At 34.6% G+C, this 21,623-nt stretch overlaps 1 protein-coding gene across 1 annotated transcript; it reads left to right on the top strand.

Moving 5' to 3' along the window:
- The first annotated feature begins 6,984 nt into the window (after positions 1-6,984).
- LOC141684298 (V-type proton ATPase subunit e2-like) lies at positions 6,985-9,965 on the top strand. Its single transcript, XM_074489213.1, has 3 exons — positions 6,985-7,168; positions 8,167-8,214; positions 9,593-9,965. Exons 1-3 carry the CDS (start codon positions 7,071-7,073, stop codon positions 9,657-9,659), a joined length of 213 nt encoding a protein of 70 aa, XP_074345314.1. The 5' UTR covers positions 6,985-7,070; the 3' UTR covers positions 9,660-9,965.
- Positions 9,966-21,623: the final 11,658 nt, after the last annotated feature.

Genomic DNA, 21,623 nt, shown 5'->3' with positions numbered 1-21,623 from the left:
TATCCGTTGAAGGTCTTCAATATCCGTTGACACTTCTTCACTTATATAAAATTACAAGGCATGAAATATTTACAATTAGCCCTCCTATTTGTACATCCATTAGTAGTCAACATGACAGATTATTTCCTAACAACATCTAAGAATTACAGCTTAAAACCAGAGAGTGAAATGTGCTACAATACTAAACTTATTGCTAAGTAAAGCTACTCCTTCAACGGATAGCCAAGATGGTCTTATCCGTTGAGGCTACAAACACTAGATTTCTACTTAAGTGTTTTGCTTAACTTATCATCAAACTAATACACATATTCCTAACACACCTCCATTGGATAGCCTTCTTGAGTCTTCAATTACATTACATGATTAAAAGTAAAACTAATCTAATGAACTTACAAGAATAACTCGAGTTACATTCGAGATTTATGATTACAAAGATTGACGACATGCAAGTCGAATTTAAAACCAAAACCAAAACCATTACACTAAGGTCGAAAGGCCATAACCATCCACCATGCTCATACAACACATATAAGCATGTTAAAACACATAATCTGATCTTAACATATCATATTATCCATGATCTAATCATAAAAAAAAATATGACAAAAATCAGAAAAATCAGAATCAAATAAAAAAAATAAGAATCACTGTTTATGGGCAGTAAACGACGTCAAACGCCTTACAGACGAGTCGTTGATAGCTTTTGCTTTCAGACGCTCGTTTACCTATGGAATAGGGTATTCGTTTGCGTAAATCAGACACTAGACCCAGATTTCAGCAAATCTGTAGCAGCCAATTCAGAATCCGTATCTAATATGATTCTCATAATTAGAACAAACATAAATCATGTATATATCAGTATATATACAGATTACATAATCATCTTATGATTATACAACTCACCTGAATATCATATATTCAAAACTATAGATATATAAGCATATTATATCAATATCAAATCATGGCGAATCACGTACATGCTCATATATCGAAAACAGTTAAACACATAAACGAACTAAAAACTTTTCGCAAGTAGCTCTGATGTCATTGAAGGGTTTTTAGCTTATAAACGCAGCGAAAACGTAAATTTAAATCTTAAAAAAAAACGAAACCCACCGCAGGATCCATGCGAAAAATAATATTTAATTTGTAGTTCAGTATGTTTACCTTAAGAAGCTTTACGTTAATGGAAAGATGGAGGTCTTTAATGGCGATCCAAAAACGATGAATAGAGATCCTTAGCAGCTGCTCCTCAAGAGTGAAGCACTCCACCGGTATCCACCAAGAAAACGATGTAATGAAGGAGGAGGAGATGGAGAGAATTAGGGTTTTGTAAATCTTTTTGGTTGAGGCAAAAATAGGGTCTATAATAGTATATTTATAGGCAAAATTTTCAGCTGAAATTTTTTCCATAAAATATTATTATTATTAACTCTTTATTATTCTCATTAATAATTAAAACACCTTTTAATTATTAATCCTTTTTCTAAACACTTTAGAAATAATTCTCTCTCTTGATTTAATTTCCAAAAATTAAATTCTTAATTAATAATATTAAGAACCTTTTCTTAATTAATTTATAATCAATTAAATCTCATTTAATCAATTATTAAATTTTCCAATTAATTATTTATTTCATAAATAAATAATTATCGGCCATTATTAATTAATTCCTCCACCATTAAATCATTCTCTTTTATGGTGTGACCCTGTAGGTTCAATATTAAGCCGGTAGTAGAAATAAATAATAATAAAACTATTTTATCATTATTTATATAAATTCTCTAATTCATTAAATATGATTAATTAATTAATCATATTTATTCTACATCGTGAGGGATACTTCTCAGCATATCGCGACTATCCGGATAATACGAATTCAATGCTTAGAATACCAAGAACATATTCAGTGAGTAGCTACCGTACAATTAATTCCTTCTACCCTACAATGTCACGATTAAATACAAGGCATGGAACTTGTGTCAAGCCTATCTTATTTAATCACTTGCTTTCCCATTCACTACGCTTAGTTCTATTTAATGTAAATTAGAAACTCCTTTCTAATTTCATTCACTCTGGCTAGAGATTCCTGAACTAACATAAGTGGATCAGCATTGAACATTCTCTTCCTACACTGGAAGGGGTAGATCCTTTATTGATCATACACTATCTTCGTGTACAAATTCCTATACCCAGTAGAGCCCTTATAATTGTCCCTTGAGACTAAGAACTAAACCAAAGCATAGTTCAGTGTACACAAGATGACTATGATGACCTCAAGTCTAAGGATACTTGTACAACTATCACTATGTGAACAAATGCTGACACGTGAGTGAACTCCATCGGTTGTTCAGCTGTGTGAGTCATGTTCAGTGAACTTATTCTATAATAAGCACCTACATACTAGCTATAGTGTCACCACCCAAATGTCTATGAGAACAGACATTTTTCATAATGAAGCAAGCATAGTATGTACCGATCTTTGCGGATTATTAATTACCAGTTAGTAATCCTACGACCAGGAACTATTTAAGTTTAGAGTTATCATCTTTTAGGTCTCATTATTATGATCTCATCACAATCCATAAAAAGCTTTACTCTAAACTGTGGTATATCTTATTTAAATATTTAAATAGATAGAGCCCGCAATAAAAAACAAAACAAGTCTTTTATTAATATCAATGAAATCAAAACAGATTACATAAAAGTTATTCCTAAATCCTCATACATGATTGGACTTAGGACATATCTCTTTTAGTAGTTGTACAATCACTCCTAGGATTGAGGGAAGGGAGTGAACAGAGTGAGAGGCTGAGTTGCTCTCAGGAAAAAGGAGAGGAAAAGAGAGAAAATATGTAGGCTATTTTTTCCAGCCTGACAAAAGTGAGTGAGGGGAGTTCCACCTTAGTAGGTGAAGGTGAAGGTGTGAGGGTGGTGAGCCAAGGGTAGCCCTTGATGCAAGAATATAGAGAAATTGAGAGAAAAGCAGGTGCAGGAGATAAAAGGATGGAAACCATTGATAGTGAGTCAATGAATGTCAGTGATGCAGAAAAGGAGAGACTATTTCAGCAAGAATATCAAGCTGTCATAGATTCTATCTCTTCGGATGCTGAGACATTTACTCATCATGTCCCAGCTTATCAAACTCTAGCTGGACAAGGCAATGAGGATGCTGAGAGGATGTTGAACCTGGTGCATACTACTGCTTCAATGCAAAGGGCAAATGATGTTATAACTGCTATGCCTTCCACAGCTAGTAGTGATTTTAAATTTGCTGAAGAATCATTTGGGGATGATGGTGAGGATGATGAGGATAATAGCATCAGCATAGGGGGAGATGCAAATACTCCATCATGGATGCTAAACAAGGACTGCTCATATTTATATCTCCAATCCACCTTATTCAAGCTTATTCATGACACCCAAACAGCTATTCAAGCATCCACAAGTGCCAGCACCAAAAGGTTACTCAAAGCACACCTGGAATCTCTAGAGCAGCACAAGATTCAGGCTATCCAACAAAGTCAGAATTTGGATGCAATTAAGCATGAGATTTCAGAAGTCAAACAAGACTTTGTAGCAAGGTTGGACGCTAGGCTTCCAGGAACCATAATGACTGAAATAGCTCAAAAGGTAAGAAAGGAAGTTGATTTACACAGGAAGGTTGAGGCCATGGACTATAGACTGTCAAATGTGGAGAAGTCAGTGGCCAAGATACTTGAAAATTAGGAAGCTCAAACTAGTCTGCTCCAACAGTTGGTGGCTGCACAACTCCCTACCACTACTCAACTTAATGCTAACAAATAGGGGGAGAAAGATTATATCGTCTCAGTTAGTCAGGGGAAGTCAATAAGTGAGGGGGATAAAGTACTCAATATACAAGTCAGTAAAGTGATTGTGCCAGCAATTGATTTCACTAAGCCACCAGCTATGGATAGCATTGATCTAATCAATCTAGCAGCAGCAAAACTGGAATCAAATGACAAACTGAGAAAGATTGATATAGTAGTAGTTGAGAAAGAGCTGGATAATAAATGGAAGCATATTGATGAAGAAATCCAGAAGAAGTTTGGTCCAATTGAGAAGAAGACAATGTCTTTTCCCACTTCTCACAGTTGAGACAAATTTCTGCAAATGAAATGAGTCTATGGAACATGGAAAGAGGTCAACCCTCATCAATCAAATCTCCAAAGGCCAGTGTGATTTTTAAATCTAAGAGAAACTATCCAAGGAATTCAGACAAAAATCCACTGGGCCTATCCTATGAAACTCCTAGGCCAGATGAAAAGAAGCAGCTTGGAAGGTCCATAGCTTTCTTCAAGGATCCTAGAGACTCAGTACTAAAGAAAATTTTTGCAAGAATCTACATAAATGGAAAATTGATCTTTGTAGTGGCTGGACATCCACAATTTTCAGAGGCTAAGAAAGAAGAAAAGTTGAGGTTCAAACAACAACAAAATCAAGCTGTTTTAGATGCCAAGAACCAAGCTAAGAAGCCCGCAGTCACTGAAACTGTTATGCCAACTGAGAATCTGGGTGAAGAAAAGAAAGATGAACCAAAGCAGATAAAAGGAAGTACAGATACAAGATGCCTGCAAAGAGGAAGATAAATTTTGATGAAGACAGGGAAGACTACATGGCAACCCAATCTACAACTTCAAGTCAACCAACCATTCCTACAGTGAAGGAGGCTGAGTTCAAGGTTGATCCCAACATCACCTTTCATGGTAATCCTGTTGTTTCAAAGGACGAGCCTATAGATTGGGACAACTTGCCTCTTCCTGATCTAAACATTCCCATCTTTGCTAAACAAAAGAAGACAAAAGAAAGAGTGGTCAAAACAGTCAAGCCTACCAAGCTCAAGTCCAGGCAAGTGGCCAAACCCAAACCTACTGTCAACAAAGGAGATCAACTCTTCATATGTGACATTAAAGAATTCTCAGACATAAATCTCTATCTGAATGAGCTTGAGGAAGTCAGATCTATTGATGCCTACAAACACCTTCCAGAGAGATTAGTCTTCAGGTACAGGGGTGGTAAATAAATCACTTGGCCACTTCACAGAATTCTCAATGAAGGCTATTCAACTCTAGTTACTGTCTTCTCCTCAATCAAGAAAAACTTTGAATTCAACATATTATCTAAGAAAATTGTATTAAACAAGATTGAGGAGATAAGAAATAGCTGGAGAGGACCAAATGCAGTCCCAAGAGTATTATCTATTCCTTTCACTGGAGATATGATGCATTTGAGGCCATACTGGATCATGGAGTTCAAGGATGAAAAGAACATTAGAAGATTCTTCAGACTGGAAGATCAGCTAAAGATTGCAAGCAATGAAACTCTAAAAGAAATGCAAGAAAAGCTAGATCTAACAGATAATGAAGAATCAGAATTTCATAGACAACTCCAAAACCAGATTGAAGAGAATGATGTGAAGCTGGGAAAGAAGCCAAAGCAATCAAGGAAATGACCCTAATTTGCTCAGTCTAGAGGAGCACCTTGAAAATGATTGTGAGAACTCTTTGTACACTTTACTTTGTTCAATTTTCAAATAATCTGTAACGCTTACTAGTTTTATCTACCATAATTCAATCTGTATATTTAGGGTGTTTTGTTATCATCAAGTTTCTCTAAATTATGGCTACAATTTCAGTAGACATAAATTGGGGGAGATTGTTAGGAATATGTTGTGAACTTGATGATAAGTTGGACAAAATACCTTAGTAGATTTAACTTAGTATTTTTGTAGCTCTCGGCGGATGTTCTACAATAGTCCCGACGGATGAACTTTATAGTCCTGACAGATGACCACTGAACATCCATCGAGAGTGTAGTTTATGTAATAATAAGTTTTGCAGCACATGTTTGCAAACAACATTATATTAGTTGAGTAGATACTGTAGAATTCTTTAAGTCATGTTGACTACTAGATTGATATACAGAATAGGGTGGCTAATTGTAAATATAAGATGTCTTGTAATTCTGTATAAGTGAAATAGAGTCAAGTGGAAGAAAGACTCCTGACGGATGATCTACAAAAGCTCCCGACAGATAATTAACAAGGAATCCGACGGATGACCAACATAGTCCTGACGGATGATCATATTCAAAGAGCAGTTGACAGTGACAACACAGTCACATGCGTCGGGTGTTTGCAAATGGAATGTGGCAACCTAATTGCAGGATTTAGAGAACAAAGAAGTATTATTATTTTCATGCAATTATGAAGATATTCAAAGATGCTGGATAGTGTAATGAAGTAGCATGAAATTAGACTAGAAACAATTTTTGTTTTACTTGTTTGTCTTTTTATCATGTAATTTGGTAGTATATAAACCAAGTGTAGCAAGTAGAACAAATAATCAAGTAAGCATTATTTTCAGAGAGATAGAAAAAGTTGTATATATTAAACATCTTTTTGTAATTCTGCAAGTTCACTTGTAAGCAGTTGTGTGCTATTCAAGCATCACCGAGTTCTCATCTTAATATATATATATATACATATATATATATATATATATATATATCTAATGGATAAATTCAAATCCACCGAAAAGTTTTAAAACCTTGTATTTTATTTCTTTTGTGCTTGATTTTCATATCTTTATTATTCCGCAACATAGGAAAATGTGCACAGTTATATTATTGAAGTAAGAACAATTTTAAAATCAGAAAAAGAAACCAAAATTACATTCAACCCCCTTCTGTAATTCTTTTTTGCATTATTTGGGAATAACAACATTGTTAGGGTTGCTAGAAGTCATCTATGATGTAGTCTCAAGCTCCTGACTCAGAAAAATAATTGAAAAAATTCAATTATTTTTCAGAAAATATAAAAATCTACATATAGGATTGGTTTTAGTCGGCTACAGTATGTTTACGAATATTTTCAAAAAATAATTTTAATTAGTAAAAAATAATAAAATATTTTCAAAAAATAATAAAATAACAAACAAACTTAAAAGTATTTTGATAATTTCCGAATATATGCGATAGGTGCTTCTCTCTGGCTTTGGAGTGGGAAAAAATAATAGGAGGATCAGATTTGATTGATCGAATTCGAGGGGATGGGTTTCTCTGTTACAACCCTCATCTTTGCTATGGTGGGCCTAATTGCCAGTCTTTCTACCAGAATCTGCTTCAACAAAGGCCCTTCTGCTAATCTGTATGCATTCTTTTTCCCCTTTTTAAATTCTTGATTTCTTCAAAATGATCTTTTTATTTTTTCACAAAATTTATTGAATTTGATTGTTTGGGTCATGTTTTCTTTGAATTGGGTATCATAAAGTTATTTTTTCACAAAATTTATTGAACTTTGCTTGTGGTTTTGTATGTATAGGCTTAGAATGATGTATTGATATTGGTATAGTACTCTACTCCCCCTGTGTGAAATTAGTAATGATTTCGATAATTAAAGATATTATGATAGTAGTAATGGTGATCATGCTGATGCTTTTTTGTGTATTCTGATTAAAGGGATGTTGGATTTAAACAGTATATAAATAGTGACTCTGAATTTGGATACCTTTGGGCCTTTTGCACTCTTGTTCTAGTTCGAGATGTCCTAATTGTAGAGTTCTAGCTGCATGCATTGAAACACAGAAAACAATTGCATTTTCCGAGAGAAATCTTACAAGTTAAAGATGGATAGGCCAAATTTCTAAAGGTGGATATGCCTTGAAATAGATTTGAAGTGAAGTAGTTTTCTGAAAATTGGAGGCTATAATAATTGAAAAAATGACTTGCAGCTTATACACTTCAGTTAGTTATACCTGGACTATAACCTTTGACAAATTTTATTCTTCAGAATTTGGAGATAAACTTTTTTACGTTAAAATTAAGTTATAGAATTTACTTGTTTGCACACATCCAAAACAATGGTGTGGGCTTCTTTTTTAAAGTCTACTACTGTTGAGCTTTAAAATAAATGTTTGATCTTCACAAAGCTGAGGTTCAGTTTAATCATTAAGGTATAAGCATCATGCATGAATTGCTTTAAAGAAACATGATGTTAAACAAATGTTTTTAACATATAATGAAACCCTATCTTGATATATATTATTACTTTCCTTCTGCTTTAAGCTCATTTCTTGCCTTTCTATGTTCCGCTTAGTCCACTGTGCATGTGCATGTGCCTGTGCTAATCAGTTTGACCATTTCTAGGCTCCACTTGACATTGGTAATGACTGCAACAGTTTGCTGCTGGATGATGTAAGTAATATTAAGTACTTATCCTCTAGTCCTACAAAGGCGTTCATACTTAACATGTGTTGCATAATAAATCCTACCCAAGCTGATTAATCGTGTTGATTTATTAGTATGTGCTTCACTACGGATTCTGGTACTGTTTTTGTTATTTTCACGATGCTCGTCTTTGCAGAAACAGCCTCTTTATTTTTATTATTTTGGGTAGAGGTAAGGCATGTCAACATATTACTCTCCCTGACCCTTTCTACGAGCGGGATCTACTGCGTATAATTGGTTTTCCTTGTAGTCTTCTAAAATCATGATAGACTCAGCTGGACGCTTTTTATCTTTGTTCCTTTTGTTCTCAATGTAAAAAGAACATATCAATCAACTAAAAGAGTCAAAGAGGCATATTAGTGTTCTCCTTGCAATCTTTGGATGTGCAATATGGCTATAATGATATACTGATACGTATGGTTAATATTTCCACATGCTCTATCTCGTGAGATCTGTTGGACACAGATGCTTTATATGAAAGACAGTCGTCATGGAAAAAATTATATAAAAACTGGGAATTATCATTTCTTTGTGGGTGTATATATTTTAAAATACTGCAAAAGTTTAGAACAAAGGTAAATAAACCATCTCCAGTTTAGTTGAGAGATCTATCAATTAACTTAGTTAAGTAATTAAAATATCTAGTCTTTTTTAAAGTGTGGATGTACATGCAGTTTTAAGAAATAGCTATTTTCCAGTGACCATCCATGCTGAAGCAAGTTGAGACATCAAAATTTGATTGCTAATCTGTCTATCCTTCCTCATCTAAGATGTCCAGAAACCAGTCAAGCCTACTAAAAGCTCGAGATCTATTATAGTTTATTAAATTTATTCTCTTCTCCGAGTAAATTTGGAACTGCATTCTTTACATATACTTATTCAAACCTCATATAGTCATTGTACTCGTCCAATTCTTTGCTTTTGTACTGCATCACTCTGTCTCAAGACAAATTTTAGTATTCCTTCCTACGTGCAAGGTAGTTTTTGTTGTCCACATTGCACTTTTGTGTCCGCTGTAGTTTGCATTAAGTTGAGCTGGTTATGAACTCCATAACAAGAAGTGACTTTCTTGTCCAACCGATATAGTTACTAAGCGAACTTATATGATTCTCTTTTTGAGGTACGTTTCATTATTGATAAAGTCAATGTAATATGTTTTGACAGAAGACATGCATTGCTATGTAACTTATCTTTGAGCTTGGTACCACCAAAGTCATCGGTTTCCCTTGTTATTGCCACAATTTACTTTTACAAGAAATTAAGTAAATTAAGTATCTTGATTTACTGGAATCTTGTTATTTATAATTATAATCGAGTAATACTGAGCACCTCTTTGGTCTTCTAGGTGGGCTATTGTCTACCTTGCACAGATGAATCCACTAATTGTTCCGATCCTGAGCGAAGGGGAATGAGATGACTCGCTCTTTATGACTGCATTTTTGCAATGGGTTGGTTGCTTCTCATTATGTCAGCCAATTTTTTAGGTTTCAGTTGGATATATTTTGTACAATTATATGAACAAGGATGAAACAATAAGAAGATTTAAAGGTGTCTGTTTGTAATACTCTCAATTCATCTGTTCATAGAGAGAGTTATTTGGTTAAGTTGTAAAAGTTCTGTCACATCTGTAACAGAAATACATGACTTGTTTGCAATGTTTTGCTACTTACTACATCTGTCAACAAAAAATAATAAAAGTTCTTGTTAAGGTGTGCACAGATTTTATGTGTGTGGGGTAGGATAAGGGGTTGATCGGGATGGAACTAGATTTTCTTGCATTACTACCCAGTAAGGTGCAAAACAGTGGTTCATGTAGAGGTAAAGTTAGCATTACTCAATCTATCATTCTATCTTCAGTTTTCAGTGTATTTATTTTTATGTGGACATTCATGCTATCCTTTGTAAGGGGGATTAAGGAGTTAATCAGGATTGAACAAAGATTTTCTTGCTTTACTACACAGTAAGGTAGGAAAGCTTGATTCATAAAAAGGTTAAATTAGTGTTCTCTATCTATCATTTTCAATGCCTATCTGTCATTATAAGTGGAAATTCCTGTTAGCCCTTATGAGTTGCCTAAGCTACAGATGCAAATGTCAAAATCTAGAAGATGAGATGTTGAGCATACCGATGCAGCTAAGTCTCCCGGAAGATGAATAAGACATTCAATATCAGTCAGCAAGGCCATTTATGAAGATAAATCCCATAACCATCACTCAAAGGTATGGTATGTTTTCCAACTACTATAATTAATATCGTACGCTTTCTAGTGTCTATGTATAAATAAACAGGCACTCATGACTCATGAGATGTAGTGTGATATGATGAAGATGGAAAAACTGAAGAACTTGATGGCTGTTTTTGTTACATTTCTCATAATGTCACTGATGATAAGCTTGCCAGCTCTAGCTTGCCCAGCAGATGGCAGCGAGTGCAAGGACTGCATTACCAATCGTATGAAGTTAGATTGTCCGGCATGTGCACCAATCATGCGATGCATGGCACAGTGTTTATGGGACAACGATATGTCCCAGAAACAGTGCGTCGAGAAATGTCGTTGTGACGGTGAGTATCCCAAGGTCCCTGATTGCAGGAAATGCTTGTCACAGTGTAAATGTAGCTGCTCTATGTGAAACGGGCAGGCACATTTGATATATTCTTGCTCACCATTATGCTCTAAGCTGGACTGACATCTTTATGATTCGTATCCGAAAAAAAAGCGGATATTATCCGTATTCGAATCTGATGATTGCGGATGCGGATATAAGCATATCCGTATCCGAATTATCCGTTTGACAGTCCTAGCCGAAGGTCCTAGCTGAAGGTGTCAAGCTATTATTCAGAGTTTATATACTTCTTTTGAACGAAAGTTCTTAAGAAACTGATCAAATAGATGAATACTTGCACACTCATAATGTATTATTGACAAAACATTATATATAAACTTGCATAAATCATGGTGTCCCTTGTGAATCTCAACGTGTAAAATGGATTAACTCGAAATGTCATCATGAGTATCTCCAAGAGGATGTACCTGTTAGCAATAAAACCTACGTGACAACAATAATTTGAAAAATATAGATAATATGTAAAAAAACCACAATTCCAACGGACAACGGCACGCCCCATTTGTTGATTGAATAGTCATCATCTATATTAACTCCATGTCATTTCCCTCTCAAAAAACTCTATCATCAACTTTATTTCCTTCTAAAAACCTAGGGCAGATATTGATGTATATACTTATTTATCACACACATATATATATATATATATATTATTTTAATTTTATGTAATGTGAAGTGTGAAATTATTTTATGAAAAAATATATTTTTTTCCAATTGTTAACCAAATTTCTTAAATACTTATATAAAAATTTTAATATATGTTTTATATTTTTAAAATTATTAATAAACCAATATAATAATAAAATTAGTTAAATATTTTATAATATATACATACTGTTTTTAACTAATTCTTCTGATGTTTATATTATAAGAATAATATACTTAAATATATTTTAATTAATTTAATATTTTAGTTTCACTTGTATTTACTAAAAAAATAATTAGTTTGTTATTAATAATTTCTTCACAACTATATATGTTACAAACAATCATTAGATATAATGGTTGAAATTTGAAAATAACAAAAAAAACTCTTTTCAAATATAGCTAATCATTTTAGCTAATACCATTGAATTACAATTGATTACAGGTTCAACAAATTTTACATAATATCTATTTTGTACTATTTTAGCTAATGGATATAGGTAATAGCCTTTGTTACGTGTTGATTCTCAATGATCAGGAGGAGTTCAGGATCTAACTGTTTTATATGTCATCAGTATTTGATGTGCCATCAGGATTTGATGCATCATCAGTATCTGCAGAACATCATAATCTGAAGGCAGTCTGTTGTGAAGATTGATTATGTTCCTTATTTTGAGGGATGGATATATGTTCGTTCTGAGTGATAGGACTTTGTATATTCAGTTAAAGATATGTATCACTTTCTGTTAGTAATTGATAATGCATATCCTAGACTGATTTGTAGCAGCTGTGTATTATATAAACACAGTTTAGGTCATCACATAGTGATTAACTCGAGTATTGTACGACCTAACAGCTCTCAAGAATATCAGTATTTCTTAAGAGAGTTTGTAACGGTTTTTATCAGAAATATAAAGAACTGTTATATTTTTATACTTGTTCGAAACGTTTATACAATTGTATCCAACCCCCTTAAACAATTGTATTATTATCGGGCAATAATTGGTATCAGAGCAAACTGATAAATTTACAATCAGAAGCGATCTAAACATATTTCTGAACAAGTATGAAAGTATTAAAATCACCATTCTGAAAAAGGTTGAATATCCTACATGGAAGGTGAAGATGCTCATGCACCTGGAGGCTACAGATCCAGACTATCTCGACATAATCAATGATGGACCCTACATGCCAACAAAACTGGTGCCTGCAACTCGTACTGTTGCTGAACACTATCAGTTGAAGGAGAAGAGTGAGTGGACACCAGAAGAGAAAGTTGTGTTGAAAGATGCAAAGGTAAGAAACATTTTGCATAACATTCTTGATTATGTGATGTCAAACAGGGTTATAGCCTACAAGACTGCCAAGGAGATCTAAGATGCTCTTGAAACTCAATGTCAAGGAACCATGGCCATCAAGAAGAACAGAAGGGCTGTTCTAATTCAAGAATATGAACATTTTGAGGCCAAACCTGATGAAAGTCTCACTGACATCTATGACAGGTTTCTCACCTTTCTCAACAATCTATCCTTGGTGGGAAAGGTGTATGATCGGGAGGATTCAAACACTAAGTTTCTGAGAGCCTTGAATGATAAATGGGAGACTCAGACTTCAATCATACGACATCAGTATGATTTGGAAATAATTACCCTGGATGAAGTCTATGACATGCTGAGAACTCATGATCTAGAAGTTCAGCAAAGAAAAGAGAGGAAAAGCAACAAGGGAAAATCAGTTGCTTTGAAAGTGAATGCTAAAGCTTCAAAAGAAAGGTCTGTTGAAGCTACAAGGAAAAAGAACAATCTGCTAGAATCAAATATTGATGATTCATTATCAAATCCTGATGATGATACTGATTCTGAAACTGAAGAGAACGTGACAAATTCTGATGTCATGCAAATGGCTGCATTGCTAGTTAAGGGCTTCAAGAGGATGCAATTCAGGAAGTCTCAGAAGAATAGAAGCTTCAGGAAAAAGTTCACTAGAGGAGAAAGGAAGTCATCTGGAAGAAGAGAATAGAAGGACTCTAAAGCTGGAAAAGTTGACAGGTCGAAAATCAAGTGCTACAACTATGATGAACCTGGTCACTTTGCTACAGAGTGCAAAAAGACAAAGTATGACAAAGGGAAGAACAAAGCCTTGATTACATCAAGCAAAGATTGGATGGACTCCGCTGATTCTGAAAATGAAGAAACATGCTATGCACTGATGGCTAGCTTTGATGCTCCTGCTTCCTCTGATTCTAAGGTATCAACTTCCTTCTTCTCTTTTGATACTGAAGATATATCTGAACTGAAATCTATTCTTAAGTCTCTTCATGGAAATTTTAAAAATAAGATTCTGGAGAATAATAGGCTGTTAACTGAAAATGAAATCTTAAAGTCTAGGAATGATCAGTTGGAGTCTGACTTAGTAAATCAGATTGAAATTCAGAAAGAATGTGAGAAAGCTAAACATATAGTAAAGATACTAGAAGCAAAGTATAGTATGTTAGAGAATGAATTAAAAAATGAGAGGAAAACTCTTAAAGCCTGGACTAATTCAGGAAAAAAGGTTCATGAAATGATCTCCAAGAAAAACTGGAAGGAGTGTCTTGGTTATGTAGATGCAATTAAGGATGTTGACACTGGAAATAAAACTACCCTTAAGACTCCTATTAAGTTTATCTCTTCAGAAGCTGATGAACCCAAATCTACCTTTGAAAAGGGTTCAACATCAGCATCCCGAGAAAAGTCAGTAAGTGATAAATCTCAAAGAAAGGAAAACAAGGAAACCATTAAGACTGTTAAGAAAGAAAAGAATATAGGATTTTTGTCTAAAAGACAATTGAAAAAGAAATTATCTGAGGTTACTCACAAATCTCAAGTTAAAAGTCCTAAAAGAAACAGGAATGGTAAGCAAGGTATTTCTAAGGATTCTAATTATAAGTTTATTCCCAATGCTCCTAGAAAAACTTGTTTTAACTGTGGTAATACTAATCATCTTGCTATTGATTGCAGGATGTGTAAGAAAATGAAAACTGCTATTCCTGAGTCTGATGTTAGGGGTAGATCAGTATTTTATAAATCACAAAATCCTAGTTTTCATTGTGGTAGTAGTTGACATTCAATTTACACCTGTAGTTCCTATCATAAACTGTATCACAACTATTATGAACCTTTGCCTAAATTCAATAAAATTGCTTATGTACACAATTCTTCTAGTTCTACTAAATCTACTTCCGATAAGACAAATCCTGACAAAGGAAAAACTGTCAGAAGTATTTCTGAATCACAAAGGCTTAAGTTGTCCAAAAAGAGGGCCCAACAAGTGTGGGTCCTTAAAAATCCTTCTAATTAATTACTCTTCTGACTGAAGGGTAACAAGAAAAACACTAATGTCTTGGATAGTGGATGTTCAGGACATATGACTGGAAATAAATCCCTGTTGTCAGAGTTTGAGAAGAAGGCTGGCCCAGATGTATTCTATGGAGATGGAAATGTAGGACACACTCTGGGATATAGCAACTTGATAATTGGAAAGGTAGCAATAGAGAATGTAGCTCTGGTGGAAGGACTGAAGCATAATCTTCTAAGCATCAGTCAAATCACTGACAGAGGTTATCATGTGGTGTTCTATGACCCTCACTGTGAAGTGGTTCACAACAAGTCAAAGAAGATTGTCTTGATGGGATACATACATGGAAATATGTATGAAGCAAGACTGCATAAAAGTCTTGAGCAAGAAGCTACTTGCCTTATCTCAAAGGCATCAGTAGATGAGAGCTGGAATTGGCACAAGAAGCTCTCACATCTCAACCTCAATTCAATCAATGAACTTTCCAAGAAGGAGCTAGTAAGAGGATTACCAAATATGCTATACTCATCTGATGGTCTTTATGATTCTTGTCAAAAGTCTAAGCAAAGAAGAGTATCTTTCAAAAGTAAAACATAATTCTCTATTATTGAGCCATATCATATGTTACACTTGGATCTCTTTGGACCAGTAAACATAATGTCTATCAACAAGAAAAGTTACGCACTTGTAATTGTTGATGATTTCACTAGATATACTTAGGTTTATTTTCTACACAGGAAGGATGAAACTCCAGAAATTCTTCTAGATCATATAAGGCAAATTGAGAATGGATCCACCCACAAAGTGAAAATACTGAGAAGTGATAATGGCACTGAGTTCAAGAACTCAAAAATGGAGGAAGTTTACAAGTACAAAGGCATAAAACAACAATTCTCAGCTCCTGGCACACCCAAACAAAATGGTGTTGTTGAGAGAAAGAACAGAACACTGATTGAAGCTGGCAAGACTCTGCTGGAAGAAGCAAAACTACCCACTTACTTCTGGGTTGAAGCAGTAAATACAACCTATTATATTCATAATATCACACTGATAAATAGACATGGTGTTACTCACTATCAGATGCTGAAAGAAAAGAATCCCAGTCCCAAACATCTTCATGTATTTGGATGTAAGTGCTTTGTTTTGAGAACTCATACTGATCAGCTAGGAAAGTTTGAATCAAAAGTTGATGAATGAATCTTTGTTGGTTATTCACCATCAAGAGAATATAGGGTTTTCAATATGAGAACAATATTGTAGTTATCTCCATAAATATATCTTTTGATGATAAGAAGATTCCTGGTTTTGAAGAAGACTTTCATGAAAGTCTAATCTTTACAAATGAAAATGCATTGTTGGAATCTGGATCAAACTCTAATGAATTGTCAATTATTGATGATCCAAATCCTGATACTCTTTCAGATTCTGAAGATGATCATTGTACTAATGAACCTGCACATGTTGAGGGGGAGCAACAACAAAGTTCAACTGATTGTACTCATAGTGAAGAATCAACTCAAGATTCTTCTCAATCTGGTCATTCAGAATCCAATGCTAATTCAATATCAGATGGACATGAGTCAAGTCCCAAAACTTCATCAGGAGATGACAGCACTGATTCAGGGGGAGCCTCAAATACATTTGACGAGGCATACAATTCAGGGGGAGCATTTAGCTCCATAAGGACACTTCCTAGTACCAGAAAATGAACTAAAGATCACACTCATGATTTGATCATTGGAATTTCTGATGAATGTGTAAAGACAAGGAGTGCAACTCAAAATGAATGTTTGTATCACAATCTACTTTCAAAAGAAGAGCCAAATAAAGTAGAAAATGCACTCAAGGATGCAGATTGGGTCATATCTATGCAAGAAGAGTTGAATGATTTCAAAAGAAATAAAGTTTGGAAGCTGGTGCCTAGACCTAAAAAAGGTCAATTGTAGGCACAAAGTGGGTCTTCAGAAATAAGACTGATTCTGATGAAACTATTATCAGAAATAAGGCAAAATTGGTGGCTAAAGGATATTCCCAACATGAAGGCATTGACTATGATGAAACATTTTCTCCTATTGCTAGGCTGGAAGCAATCAGAATTTTCTTGGCATATGCTGCACACAAGAAATTTAAAGTCTTTCATATGGATGTCAAGAGTGCATTTCTCAATGGAGAACTTGAAGATGAAGTCTATGTTGAATACTACCAGGTTTTTTGGATCCCAAACATCCTGATTATGTTTATAGACTTCACAAAGCACTCTATGGACTAAAGCAAGCACCTAGGGCATGGTATGAGACATTTGCTCAGTTTTTGCTTGAAAGTGGATTCAAAAGAGGTACAATAGATAAAACTTTATTTTATCTGAATCAAGGTAAAGATCTGCTTTTAGTTCAAATTTATGTGGATGATATCATTTTTGGATCAACTAATCAAAAACTGTGTGATAAATTCTTAAAGTTGATGCAATCAAGATATCAAATGAGCATGATGGGAGAGATGAGCTATTTCTTGGGATTGCAAATTAAACAGACTAATAATGGTATCTACATTAATCAGTCAAAGTACACAAAGAATCTGTTGAAAAGGTTTAACATTCAATAACGTGCAACTGCAACTAGTCCTATGGCAACTGCTACAAAGTTTGATCCTCATGAAGGTACAACAGTTGATGTCACAAACTAAAGAGGTGTAATTGGTTCTCTTTTGTACCTAACGACTAGCATGCCAGACATTATGTTTGCCACATGTTTGTGTGCAAGATTTCAGGCAAATCCAAGGGCGCCACATCTTATTGCAGTAAAGAGAATCTTCAGATACCTCAAGGGTACTGTATCACTTGGTCTCTGATATGCAAGGGAAGCTGATTTTGAATTATGTGGATATTCAGACGCTGACTTTGCTGGCTGCAAGATAGACAGGAAGATTACATCTGGTAGCTGTCAGTTTTTGGGAGGCAGATTAGTCTCATGGTTCAGCAAGAAGCAGAAATCCATTTCTACTTCAACTGTTGAGCCTGAATATATTACAGCTGGGAGCTGTTGTGCTCAGTTGTTATGGATGAAAAACCAGCTCATGGACTATGGATTGTCATTTTCTAAAATTCGTATTTATTGTGATAATCAAAGTGCTATTGCTATGACAGGAAACCCAGTGCAACACTCTCTTACTAAACATGTCAGCATCAGATATCATTTTATAAGAGAGCATGTCATGGAAGGAATGATTGAGCTTCATTTTGTTCCTACTGATCAGCAGTTGGCTGATATCTTCACGAAGCCGTTACCTGAAGCAACATTTACAAAGCTTGAAATGAACTTGGTATGGTTAGTTGGAACAAATAAATTCTTTTAAATTTATATTTGATCAAATCCTGATGTATATTGATCAAATCCTGATATGTCCTAAATGTTGTTCAAGATATTAAGCTGGGAATTTTTTATGTATTTTATTATATGCATGATAAATTAAGTGAATTTATTTGCTAAATGTGCATATATGAATATATATCATTGTCATTATTACAAATCAGTCTAGGGAGACGCACTTTAATAAGATATCTTTTGGTTAAATCATTTAGTTAACTCTTCACTTAATCATTACTCAAACCCCTAGTCTCTTGATATTCCCTCTCTCTCTCTCTCGATTATTTAAACCATCATTCTCATCAAGTTTAATCATATATTCACAAACACTCAACTCTCTCCTTCTTGTTCTCCTCTCCCATAAAAATAGTTCAATGCAATCTGTTCATGAACTACGAAACCTTCACTGTGGAGTTTAGCTGCGAAGATTGGCAGCAGGAATGGCACATCACTGCCATACCCAATGAAGTGTGGAACTGGGTTCCACAGGAGGTCACAACGCATCTCTTGTTCTTTAAAATGGATTATCGCCTTCATCTCGATCGCTTGGAGGAAGAAAGATGAGAAGCTCTTCGTCAGCAGGAACGGATCATTCGTCTTGTTGTACTGTTCGTGCATAGCATGAGGAACTAACAAACCATAACAGTCTTGTCTCTTCGACTAAGGCTGTTGAATTTCTCTTAGACTAGGATTTTCTTGTAATCATCTATGCATGTAATCAAAAATTTCATGAAATGTACTCTTTTGAATATTAATGAAATTTTGTTTATTTTGCTTACAAGACCCAGTCTATGTTCCTTAGTTGTGTATGTATGTGATTGTTCTTAATTGTAGTCTGTTAATCTCTAAATCACACTATTAACATCTATCTTTTGATGATTCTTGAGATTAAAATTGTGATTTTCTGATAAGCTTGAGTTGTTTGGACAAACACTGATGAATTTGAATCGACAAATCCTGATGATGTCAAATCCTAACAGATAAGAGGTACCAAATACTGATGGCAGGTTAGCATGTTTTAATTTAGAATATTATTGAAAAATGATTTCTGAATTGTTTAATGCTGAAAAAGTGATTGTCTTCTTAATTATTATTTAAAAGTGGTTAAATTGTTGAACAAAGTCACACAATAATTTATTAAAAGAGCAGTGTGTCCTTTGTTGCTAATTCCTCACATTACTCCACTTTCCACTCCAATTCTTCAATAATTATCCTCTATCAGAAGTCTAATTCACTAAGATTCCTTCTCTGAGTGTGTTACATACAACTAAGCTTTGCAAACTTATATTTGCACAAGAACCTCGGTGACACATATCATCATACACATAACATCATTATTCACATCCAACGAACATTTTTTTTTCAACACCCACAAACATCATGTCATCTTCTGATATTTCATCTTTCTTCATCCAAACCACTATTATTCATGGTAACACTTTTGGAACCAATAACTATTTGGCTCCGCTTACACATCAGCAGTTTCCTCAATCTTTTCATGATATACAGGATTTCTTACTCTAATGTCCAATTGGATATGCTCTCACAAATCCTACTAAGGTATCATACAGGGATGTAATGCAGGTATGGGATACAACTCTAGTTAATACAACAAATACTTCTTTCTCTTTTGAATATAAGGGACGCGGGTATGAGGTGGATGCTGATGTTCAGGTTCAAGCATTGGGGTTACCTGCTTGTGATGGTGCTCCTGATAATTATGCGACTGAACAGCTGTTTGATATGCTCAGAACTCTGAACTATAAAGGTGACATCACAACAATTGGAAAATTGACAAGGACAAAATTAAAGAGAGAATGGAATTTCTCCTTTGATTGCATCAATAGATGTTTCTTGAACAAGACAACTAATTTTGATGCTCTTCCGTCTACTTCTCTGAAAATTTGGTACTCTCTTCTCTATTCTGGTAATTTTGACTATGGTAACACCATTCTTCAATTCATAATTGCTAGGAGAACATATGCATCAGGAGTAATAGGGTATACTAGATTTTTAATTTTCTATGCCCTAATATTGAATTTGATTTGATGAATTACTTCCTGTATTTTAAATTTCTGAGAAGGCTATCACTGATCATATTAAAAGAGATGAAAAGAATAAGTTTTCACGACCTCCCTTCCTGCCTCAGGAGGTCAGGCAATTTCTATTGAGAAATAGACCTACTCCTTCACAAGTGCCTGCAAATCCTGATGCTCGCACCTCTGTAAAATGTCCTGATGTTGTGGAACAAGACACTACCCATCTTGTTTCTAACCTAAGCATTCCTTCTCCTAAACAGAACTCTAATCCAGCTCCTAAATTAGCCTCCTCTAATGTCTCCCAAAAGACATCAGTTGTACTAAAGTTAAGGCTGGTTAAGAAATATGTTCAAACTGAACAGAGAGCTCAACAGGCCTCAGTGAGTGAGAGTGAGAAGAAAGAAGAATATTTTCCAGTCCGGAAAAGAAGGCTGATCATGCAAGATGATTCTAACTCTAATGATCATATGCCCATTGGGTCAAGAATGAAGATAATAAAATCATCAGTTGCAATTCCTGATGACTCTGTTGACACAGCTAGAACTAAGGAGCCAACTAGTGAAGCTAGTGCTTTGATCAAAAAGTTTCTAGTGAATAAAGAAATTGTTGAGCTCAAGAAAACTGACAGGAGCAAGTTGAAAAGAAAAGCTGAAGATGAGGTTAGATATATCAGAAAGAAGAAAAAGGCTCAGTCCTCTACTATGGATGTCAATCCACAAGAACCTAAGTCTCAAAGGGATTTAGCAACTAAGACACATCTAGTCACACAAAAACCTTATTCTCAAAGGGAAGATGCAGACAAAGAGGCTGCACAAATAATTATTGATTTTGCTCAAGGTGATCTTCTTGCTGACTATGAACAACTGCTGCAAGAAAAGAAGGCTCATCAGGATGTGTTATTCCCTAACAATACAACAAGAATTACAGAAGGGGGGTTGAATGTAATTCTGGCTTCTTTTGAGATTTTTAAAACGGTTCTAACTCAATATTATATAAGTGTTTGATTTTTAAAGTGAGGAATGAAAGAGTTATATAAATCAAAACACAAAGTAGATAACAAAATATCCTAAATTAAGAGAAACTTGATGATAACAAAACATCCTAAAAATATAGATTGAAAAATAGTAGATAAAACTGATAAGTGCTACAATTTACTGAAAATTGAACAATGCAAAGTACACAAAGAAATTGCTCACAATAATTATCAAGGTGCTCCTCTAGTCTGAGCAGATAAATTTATTTCCTTGATTGTCTGGATTTCTTCCCAAGCCTTCTGTTGTTTTCTTCTATCTGGTTTTGGAGTTGTCTGTGGAATTCAAGTTCATCAGCTTCTGAGAGATTTAGCATTCCCTGCATTTCCAAAAGAGTCT

The sequence above is a fragment of the Apium graveolens genome, chromosome 9 (genome assembly GCF_009905375.1).
Source record: "Apium graveolens cultivar Ventura chromosome 9, ASM990537v1, whole genome shotgun sequence".
NCBI classification, from domain to species: Eukaryota; Viridiplantae; Streptophyta; class Magnoliopsida; order Apiales; family Apiaceae; genus Apium; species Apium graveolens.
This window is presented reverse-complemented; position numbering and strand designations above follow the sequence as displayed.

Bases quoted from the DNA above. Each gene is read 5' to 3' on its own strand.
- LOC141684298 (XM_074489213.1), top strand. From the start codon at position 7,071: ATGGGTTTCTCTGTTACAACCCTCATCTTTGCTATGGTGGGCCTAATT. The intron at 7,169-8,166 runs GTATGCATTCTT...GACCATTTCTAG, and splicing joins AAAGGCCCTTCTGCTAATCT to GCTCCACTTGACATTGGTAA. The intron at 8,215-9,592 runs GTAAGTAATATT...TTGGTCTTCTAG, and splicing joins ACAGTTTGCTGCTGGATGAT to GTGGGCTATTGTCTACCTTG.